Source organism: Vanellus vanellus, assembly GCF_965231255.1.
Source record: "Vanellus vanellus genome assembly, contig: HAP1_SCAFFOLD_2374, whole genome shotgun sequence".
NCBI classification, from domain to species: domain Eukaryota; kingdom Metazoa; phylum Chordata; class Aves; order Charadriiformes; family Charadriidae; genus Vanellus; species Vanellus vanellus.
Window position 1 is genome coordinate 1 of NW_028128088.1, and position 10,913 is coordinate 10,913.

The 10,913-nt window shown below is 62.0% G+C and overlaps 1 protein-coding gene across 1 annotated transcript; it reads right to left on the reverse strand.

The window, feature by feature from the left end:
* Positions 1-3,218: 3,218 nt before the first annotated feature.
* Positions 3,219-8,041, reverse strand: LOC309684719 (CXXC-type zinc finger protein 1-like; the record flags this gene model as incomplete). Its single annotated transcript, XM_082500586.1, has 4 exons — positions 3,219-3,478; positions 5,320-5,472; positions 6,873-6,969; positions 7,969-8,041. Coding segments are annotated over 4 exons (464 nt in total), but the record flags the coding sequence as incomplete, so codon positions are not given.
* Between the last annotated feature and the right edge of the window lie 2,872 nt (positions 8,042-10,913).

Consider the following 10,913-nt stretch of genomic DNA (forward strand, 5'->3'; position numbering starts at 1 on the left):
CCCCCAAAACCGCCCCTTTCCCCTCACGAACCGCCCCCATCCCCCACACAACCCCCCCCCCTCCCCCCCAACCGCCCCTTTCCCCTCACGAACCGCCCCTCCCCCACGTAAACACCCCCAAAACTGCCCTTTTCCCCCCTCAAAAAACCGCCCCTTTTCCCTCGCGGACCGCTCCTATCCCCCCCCCCCCCCCCTTTCCCCTCCCACCTCCGGTACCGGCCCGGCCGCCATCTTGTCTCCCGCTCGTGGCGCAGCAGCCGCCGCCGCCGGCGCGAGGGCACTGCCGCGAGGGGAGGGGCGGGGCGGGGCGGCGCGCCGGAAGCGGAAGCGCCGCGCGGGAAGACGGAGGAGTGGGGGGGGGGGAGAGGAGGAGAGATGGAGCACGTGACGCCGCGGCGGCCAATGGGGAGAAGAGGTGGCGGCGGGGTGAGGGGGTGGGGGGGGGAGGAGGGCGGAGTTTTAGAGCGGGCAGGTGACCGCGCGCGCGCGCGGCGGAGGGGGGGTGGGGTTATGCAAATGAAGGGGGAGGACCACGTGGCGCCGCGGCACCGCCTCCTCTCTCCCTCCTCCCCATCCCCTCTCCCCGCCGGGCACGTGACCTGGGGAAGGGGCGGGGTTAGGGTAATGAGCGGCGCGCGGCGGCGGGGGGCGGGGCTATGCTAATGAGCTCCCGGCGGTCGCAGCAGCCCCCCCCGGTCCTATAGACCCCATAGACCCCTATAGACCCCATAGACCTCCACAGACCCATAAACTCCATAGACCCTATAGACCCCCCCACCCCCATAGACCCCCCCCGGCCCTATAGAGACCCCCCGGCCCTATAGACCCCCATAGACCCTATAGAGCCCCCATAGACCCCCCACCCCCATAGACCCTATAGACTCCTCCTGCCCTATAGACCCCCATAGAGGCCCACCACCCCCATAGACCACATAGACCCCCCACAGACCCCCCACCCCCATAGATCCCCATAGAGACCCCACAGATGCCCCCATAGACCCCCCACCCCATAGACCCCTACAGACCCCATAGACCCCCATAGACCCCCCACCCCCATAGACCACCACAGACCCCCATAGACCCCATAAACCCCCCACCCCATAGACCCCCATAGACTCCCCATGGACCCCATAGACCCCCCACCCCCATAGACCCCCCCCAGACCTCATAGACCCCCTATCCCCATAGACCCTATAGACTCCTCCTGCCCTATAGACCCCCATAGACCCCACACAGACCCCCCAATCCATAGACCCCCCCACCCCCATAGACCCCCATATACCCCATAGACCTCATAGACCCCCCAACCCATAGACCCCATAGACCCCTCAACCATAGACCCCCCAACCATAGACCCCTATAGACTCCCCATGGACCCCATAGACCCCCCATAGACTGCCATAGACCCCCGAACAATAGACCCCCCACCCCCATAGACCCCCATAGACCCCATAGACCCCCCAATCCATAGACCCCCATGGACCCCATAGATCCCCCAACCATAGACCCCCCACCCCCATAGACTCCCCACTCCATAGGCCCCCATAGACTCCCCATGGACCCCCACAGACCCCCATAGACCCCATAGACTCCCCGTGGACCCCATAGACCCCCCAATCCATAGACCCCCATAGACCCCCCAATCCACAGACCCTCCAATCCATAGACCCCCCAATCCATAGACCCCCATAGACCCCATAGATCCCCCAACCATAGACCCCCCAATCCATAGACCCCCCATAGACCCCCCAACCATAGACCCCCCAATCCATAGACCCCATAGACCCCATAGACCCCCCATAGACCCCCCAACCATAGACCCCCCAATCCATAGACCCCCATAGACCCCATAGACCCCCCCAACCCATAGACCCCATAGACCCCCATATACCCCATAGACCACCCAATCCATAGACCCCATAGACCCCATAGACCCCCCATAGACCCCCCAACCATAGACCCCCCAATCCATAGACCCCCATAGACCCCATAGACCCCCCCAACCCATAGACCCCATAGACCCCCATATACCCCATAGACCCCCCAATCCATAGACCCCCCACCCCCATAGACCCCCCAACGACAGACCCCCCAATCCATAGACCCCCATAGACCCCATAGACCCCCCAATCATAGACCCCCAATCCATAGACCCCATAGACCCCTCAACCATAGACCCCCCATAGACCCCCCAATCCATAGACCCCCCACCCCCATAGACCCCCATAGAGTCCCCATGGACCCCCATAGACCCCCCCCAACCCATAGACCCCATAGACCCCCATATACCCCATAGACCCCCTACCCCCATAGACCCCCATAGACCCCATAGACCCCCCAACCATAGACCACCCAATCCATAGACCCCCATAGACCCCCCATAGACCCCCCAACCATAGACCCCCCAATCCATAGACCCCCATAGACCCCATAGACCCCCCCAACCCATAGACCCCATAGACCCCCATATACCCCATAGACCACCCAATCCATAGACCCCATAGACCCCATAGACCCCCCATAGACCCCCCAACCATAGACCCCCCAATCCATAGACCCCCATAGACCCCATAGACCCCCCCAACCCATAGACCCCATAGACCCCCATATACCCCATAGACCCCCCAATCCATAGACCCCCCACCCCCATAGACCCCCCAACGACAGACCCCCCAATCCATAGACCCCCATAGACCCCATAGACCCCCCAATCATAGACCCCCAATCCATAGACCCCATAGACCCCTCAACCATAGACCCCCCATAGACCCCCCAATCCATAGACCCCCCACCCCCATAGACCCCCATAGAGTCCCCATGGACCCCCATAGACCCCCCCCAACCCATAGACCCCATAGACCCCCATATACCCCATAGACCCCCTACCCCCATAGACCCCCATAGACCCCATAGACCCCCCAACCATAGACCACCCAATCCATAGACCCCCATAGACCCCCCATAGACCCCCCAACCATAGACCACCCAATCCATAGACCCCCATAGACCCCATAGACCCCCCCAACCCATAGACCCCCATATACCCCATAGACCCCCAATCCATAGACCCCCCACCCCCATAGACCCCCCAACCACAGACCCCCCAATCCATAGACCCCCATAGACCCCATAGACCACCCAATCCATAGACCCCCCACCCCCATAGACCCCCCATAGCCCCCCCAATCCATAGCCCCCCATACCCCCCCCCCACCCCACAGACACCCCACGACCCCCTCCTTCACCACTGCCTTTATTTACACCCCGAGAAGATGCCGGAGCGTCCCAACGAGGGGGGTGGGGGGGGGGCTGTGGGTCGGGGGCTGTGGGTCGGGGGTCAGCGGTGGGAGCGGAGGTCGGTGGTGAGGGGGTCGTGCTGGATGGTCTGGTGCAGCATGAGGGCCAGTAGCCCCGCCCGGTTGGTCATGGCCGCCCGCACGTTGCGCTCCTGCTCGAAGAGCTCGTCCAGTTTGTACCACTGCGGGGGACAGCGCGGGGACGTCATCGGGGACGTGGGGACACCCCCGGGGACATCATCGGGGACGTGGGGACACCACCAGGGACATCATCGGGGACGTGGGGACACCCTCAGGGACATGGGGACACCCCCAGGGACATGGGGACACCACCGGGGACATCATTTGGGACGTGGGGACATCATCGGGGACGTGGGGACGTCATCAGGGACATCATCGGGGACATCATTTGGGACGTGGGGACACCACCGGGGACATGGGGACACCACCAGGGACATCATTTGGGACGTGGGGACATCATCGGGGACGTGGGGACGTCATCGGGGACATCATTTGGGACGTGGGGACACCACCGGGGACATGGGGACACCACTGGGGACATCATTTGGGACGTGGGGACATCGGGGACGTGGGGACGTCATCAGGGACATCATCGGGGACATGGGGACACCCCCGGGGACATCATTTGGGACGTGGGGACACCCCCAGGGACATGGGGACACCACTGGGGACATCATTTGGGACGTGGGGACACCACCGGGGACATCATCAGGGACGTGGGGACGTCATTGGGGACATCATCAGGGACGTGGGGACACCCCCAGGGACATCGTTTGGGACGTGGGGACACCACCGGGGACATGGGGACATCATTGGGGACATCATTTGGGACGTGGGGACACCCCCGGGGACATCATTGGGGACAAGGGGACACCCCCGGGGACATCGTTTGGGATGAGGGGACACCACCGGGGACATCGTTTGGGACGTGGGGACATCATCAGGGACATGGGGACACCTTTGGAGCCACCACCGGGGACATGGGGACACCCCTGGGGACGTCATTTGGGACATGGGGACACCCCCGGGGACATCATCGGGGACGTGGGGACACCCCCGGGGACATCGTTTGGGACATGGGGACATCATCAGGGACATGGGGACACCTTTGGAGCCACCACCGGGGACATGGGGACACCACCGGGGACATCATCAGGGACGTGGGGACACCCCCGGGGACATGGGGACATCATCAGGGACATGGGGACACCTTTGGAGCCACCACCGGGGACATGGGGACACCACTGGGGACACCACTTGGGATGAGGGGACACCACCGGGGACATGGGGACACCTTTGGGGACACCCGTGGGGACCCGGCACCTCAATGCCACCCAGAAGGACCTCAATGCCACCCATGGGACCTCAGGGCCACCCACGGGACCCCGGTGACACCCATGGGACCCCGGTGACACCCATGGGACCCTCCATGACCTCAACGCCACCCGAGGAACCCTCAGTGCCACCCAAAGGTCCCTCAACACCTCTTGAAGCACCTCAACGCCACCCAGAAGGACCTCAACGCCACCCAAAGGACCTCAGGGCCACCCAAGGGAACCCGGTGACACCCATGGGACCTCAGGGCCACCCACGGGACCCTCCATGACCTCAATGCCACCCGAGGAACCCTCAGTGACACCCAAAGGTCCCTCAACACCTCTTGAGGCTCCTCAACGCCACCCAGAAGGACCTCAATGCCACCCATGGCCCCCTCAGCAGCACCCATGGGACCTCAGGGCCACCCAAAGGACCTCAGGGCCACCCAAGGGAACCCGGTGACACCCAAGGGACCTCAGGGCCACCCATGGGACCCTCCATGACCTCAACACCCCCTGAGGAACCCTCAGTGCCACCCAAAGGTCCCTCAACACCTCTTGAGGCTCCTCAACGCCACCCAGAAGGACCTCAACGCCACCCAGAAGGACCTCAACGCCACCCATGGCCCCCTCAGCAGCACCCATGGGACCTGAGGGCCACCCCCGGGTCCCCGAGGAGCACCCACCACCCGGACGCGCTCCAGGTCCACCTCGGCGCGCCGCAGCTTCTCCCAGCAGTAGTGGCGGTGGCACTTGCGCTTGGGGACGCGGCAGAAGTCCCCCGTCAGCTCGAAGACGTCCCTCACCAGAGGGCACCCGCACACCTCGTCCGCCGGCACCTATGGGTGGGGGGAGGGTGAGGACACCCCGGCGCCCATGGGTGCTGCTCGTGGCAGCTATGGGTGCTGCTACACCTTTGGGTGCTCCTCAAGGACCACGGGTGCCACCAACACCACCCATGGGTGCTCCTCATGGTAGTTATGGGTGCACCAACACCCTTGGGTGCTCCTCAAGGACTATGGGTGCCCACCACAGCACCCATGGGTGCTCCTCATGGCAGCTATGGGTGCTCCTACAGCCTTGGGTGCTCCTCAAGGACTATGGGTGCCCACCACAGCACCCATGGGTGCTCCTTGTGGCATGGTGAGGGCTCCTCATGGTAGTTATGGGTGCACCAACACCCTTGGGTGCTCCTCAAGGACTATAGGTGCCCACCACAGCGCCCATGGGTGCTGCTCATGGCAGCTATGGGTGCTCCTACACCTTTGGGTGCTCCTCAAGGACCACGGGTGCCACCAACACCACCCATGGGTGCTCCTCATGGTAGTTATGGGTGCACCAACACCCTTGGGTGCTCCTCAAGGACTATGGGTGCCCACCACAGCACCCATGGGTGCTCCTTGTGGCATGGTGAGGGCTCCTCATGGTAGTTATGGGTGCACCAACACCCTTGGGTGCCCCTCAAGGACTATGGGTGCCACCAACACCACCCATGGGTGCTCCTCACGGCAGCTATGGGTGCTCCTACAGCCTTGGGTGCTCCTCAAGGACTATGGGTGCCACCAACACCACCCATGGGTGCTCCTCATGGCAGCTATGGGTGCTCCTACAGCCTTGGGTGCTCCTCAAGGACTATGGGTGCCACCAACACCACCCATGGGTGCTCCTCATGGCAGCTATGGGTGCTCCTACACCTTTGGGTGCTCCTCAAGGACTATAGATGCCCACCACAGCACCCATGGGTGCTCCTTGTGGCATGGTGAGGGCTCCTCATGGTAGTTATGGGTGCACCAACACCCTTGGGTGCTCCTCAAGGACTATGGGTGCCCACCACAGCACCCATGGGTGCTCCTCATGGTAGTTATGGGTGCTCCTACAGCTTTGGGTGCTCCTCAAGGACTATGGGTGCCACCAACACCACCCATGGATGCTCCTCATGGCAGCTATGGGTGCTCCTACAGCCTTGGGTGCTCCTCAAGGACTATAGATGCCCACCACAGCACCCATGGGTGCTCCTTGTGGCATGGTGAGGGCTCCTCATGGCAGCTATGGGTGCTCCTACAGCCTTGGGTGCTCCTCAAGGACTATGGGTGCCCCCCCAGCACCCATGGGTGCCCCCATCCCTCCCCAAACCCCCCCTAACCGCCCTCCCCCGTCCCTCCCCACCCCATATCCCCCCTCCCTCCCCCATACCCCCCCTCCCCGCCCCCCCCGGCACCCATGGGTGCCCCCCACCCACCTTGGGGTCGCGGGAGTGTTCGGGGCACAGCACCTGCAGCCGTTTGCAGTAGGTTTTGCTCTGGGGGTTGTAGACGTCGCAGAAGAGGCGGGTGGCCCTGGGGGGGGGGGGGGACACAAAAGGGGGGGGGGGGGACACATTTGGGACCCCCCTCCCCCACCCTATAGGGCACCCGGAGCTCTGGGGGTTGTCCGTCCGTCCGTCCGTCCCCCCCCCCCCCCCACACCTATGGGACACCCCACAGGGATTCAAGTGACTGCGGATCTCCCCCTATAGGGGACACATAGGGCGGGGGGGACCCCCACTATAGGGCCCCCCCCTCCCTATAGGGGACCCAGAGACCCCCCATTTCCCCCGCCTATAGGGACCCCCCCCCCATAGGGGACCCATATGTCTGGGGACCTCCCCCTCCCCCCCATAGGGCCCCCCCAGTTCCCTATAGGGGACCCAGAGACCCCCCATTTCCCCCCCCTATAGGGATCCCCCCTCTCCCTATAGGGGACCCATATATCTGGGACACCCCCCACCCCCCCTATAGGGCCCCCCCGGTTCCCTATAGGGGACCCAGGGACCCCCCCATTCCCTCCCTATAGCGCCCCCCCCACCCCCTATAGGGGACCCATATGTCCAGGCCCCCCCCCCCCCCCCCCCCCCTATAGTGCCCCCACCCGTCCCCTATAGGGGACCCATATGTCTGGGACACCCCCCACCCCCCTATAGGGAACAGGGGGGCCCTATAGGGGACCCATATATCTGGGAGACCCCCCACCCCCCCTATAGGGCCCCCCCGTTCCCTATAGGGGACCCAGGGACCCCCCATTTCCCCCCCTATAGTGCCCCCCCCCCCATAGGGGACCCATATGTCCAGCCCCCCCCCCCCCCGCCCCTATAGTGCCCCCACCCATCCCCTATAGGGGACCCATATGTCTGGGACACCCCCCACCCCTCCTATAGGCCCCCCCCATTGCCTATAGGGGCCCCAGGGACCCCCCATTTCCCCCCCTATAGTGCCCCCCCCACCCCCTATAGGCGACCCATATGTCCGGGGCCCCCCGTCCCCCCCTATAGCCCCCCCCGTCCCCTATAGGGCACTCACCCCTCGATGCGGGTGGGGTACATGGAGCCGAAGGAGGTCTGACTCTCGTACTGTCGGCACACGGAGGGGGGATCTATAGGGGCCGGAGCCCCTATAGACCCGCGGGAGGGGGGCGTTAGCCCCCCCCCCCCCGAGGTCCTATAGCCCCTATAGGCCCCAAGAACAGGATCCGCATGGCCCCTATAGAACCTGAGAGCCCCTATAGAACCTGAGAAAGCCCCTATAGAAACCAGAAGAGCCCCTATAGAAACCAGAAGAGCCCCTATATGCCCTATAGACGCCCCTATATGCCCTATAGGCCCCAAGAACAGGATCCACATGGACCCTATAGGACCCGTGAGAGCCCCTATATGCCCTATAGGAGTCCCTATATCCCCTATAGAGCCCAGGAACAGTCTGTACGGCCCCTATAGCCCCCAGAGGGCCCCTATACCCCCCCAGAGAGCCCCTATACCCCTTATAGCCCCCAGCCCAGGATCCACGCGGCCCCTATAGAACCCGGGAGAGCCCCTATATCCCCTATAGAAGATGACTCTCTGTGGCCCCTACAGGACCTGCGGGTTCCCGTTGGGTCCCAGCGGTGCCTATGGGATCCCATAAGGGTCTATAGGGGCCCATAGGGGTCTATAGGGGTTTACAGGGTCTATAGACGTCTTTAGGGTCTATAGAGGTCTACCGGGAGTTTTATAGCATCTATAGGGATCTATAGGGGGGTTTAGGGAGCTATAGAGGTCTATAGGGTCTATAAAGGCTTATAGGGTCTATAGGGGCTTATAGCATCTACAGAGATCTATAGGGGTTTATAGGATCTATAGGGGGTTATAAAATTTCTGGGGGTACAGAGGTTTATAGGAGCCTATAGGGCCTTATAGCATCTATAGAGCTCTACGAGGTCTATAGGGATCCATAGGGTTCTATGGGGTATATAGGGAGCTATGGGGTTCTATAGGGAGCTATGGGGTCTATAGAGACCTACGGGGTCTATAGGGGTCTAAAGGGATCTATGGGGGTCTACAGGGGTCTATGGGTCCATAGGAGTCTATAGGGTTCTACAGGCTCTATAGGGTTCTATGGGGGTCTCTAGGGTTCTATAGGGGGTCTATGGGGTTCTATGGTGTTCTATAGGGCTCTATGGGGCTCTGTGGGGTTCTATAGGAGTCTATGGGGTTCTATAGGGTCTCTAGAGCTCTAAAGTGGTCTCTAGGGCTCTATAGGGGTCTATGGGTTCTGTGGGGTTCTATAAGGCTCTATGGGGTTCTGTGGGGTTCTATAGGAGTCTATGGGGTTCTATAGGAGTCTATGGGGTTCTATGGGGTTCTATAGGAGTCTATAGAGCTCTATGGGTTCTGTGGGGTTCTATAGGAGTCTATAGGGCTCTACAGGAGTCTACAGGGCTCTATGGGGCTCTGTGGGGTTCTATAGGAGTCTATAGGGCTCTATGGGGCTCTGTGGGGTTCTATAGGAGTCTATAGGGCTCTATGGGGCTCTGTGGGGTTCTATAGGAGTCTATAGGGCTCTATAGGGCTCTGTGGGGTTCTATAGGAGTCTATAGGGCTCTATGGGGCTCTGTGGGGTTCTATAGGAGTCTATAGGGCTCTATAGGAGTCTACAGGGCTCTATGGGGCTCTGTGGGGTTCTATAGGAGTCTATAGGGCTCTATAGGAGTCTACAGGGCTCTATGGGGCTCTGTGGGGTTCTATAGGAGTCTATAGGGCTCTATAGGAGTCTACAGGGCTCTATGGGGCTCTGTGGGGTTCTATAGGAGTCTACAGGGCTCTATGGGTTCTGTGGGGTTCTATAGGAGTCTATAGGGCTCTATAGGGCTCTGTGGGATTCTATAGGAGTCTACAGGGCTCTATGGGGCTCTGTGGGGTTCTATAGGAGTCTACAGGGCTCTATGGGTTCTGTGGGGTTCTATAGGAGTCTATAGGGCTCTATGGGGTTCTATAGGAGTCTATAGGGCTCTATGGGTTCTGTGGGGTTCTATAGGAGTCTATAGGGCTCTATGGGGTTCTATAGGAGTCTACAGGGCTCTATGGGGTTCTATAGGAGTCTATAGGACTCTATAGGAGTCTACGGGGCTCTATGGGGTTCTATAGGAGTCTACGGGGCTCTATGGGTTCTGTGGGGTTCCATAGGGCTCTACAGGGCTCTATGGGGCTGTATGGGGGCCTCTAGGGTTACACGAGGTTCTATAGGGCTCGGGGGGGGGATCTATAGGGCCCGTAGGGGCTGGGGGGGGGTCTATAGGGCCCGTAGGGGCTGGGGGGGGGATCTATAGGGCCCATAGGGGCGGGGGGGGATCTATAGGGCCCGTAGGGGCGGGGGGGGGGTCTATAGGGCCCATAGTGGCTCGGAGGGGGATCTATAGGGCCCATAGGGGCTGGGGGGGGGTCTATAGGGCCCATAGGGGCTGGGGGGGCCTATAGGGCCCATAGGGGCGGGGGGGGATCTATAGGGCCCATAGGGGCGGGGGGGATCTATAGGGCCCATAGGGGCGGGGGGGGATCTATAGGGCCCATAGGGGCGGGGGGGGGTCTATAGGGCCCATAGGGGCTGGGGGGGGGATCTATAAAGCCCATAGGGGCTGGGGGGGATCTATAGGGCCCGTAGGGGCTGGGGGGGGTCTATAGGGCCCGTAGGGGCTGGGGGGGGATCTATAAAGCCCATAGGGGCTGGGGGGGATCTATAGGGCCCATAGGGGCTGGGGGGGTCTATAGGGCCCATAGGGGCTGGGGGGGGTCTATAGGGCCCATAGGGGCTGGGGGGGGGTCTATAGGGCCCATAGGGGCTGGGGGGGGTCTATAGGGCCCATAGGGGCGGGGGGGGGTCTATAGGGCCCATAGGGGCTGGGGGGGATCTATAGGGCCCATAGGGGCTGGGGGGGGTCTATAGGGCCCATAGGGGCTGGGGGGGGGTCTATAGGGCCCGTAGGGGGCTGGGGG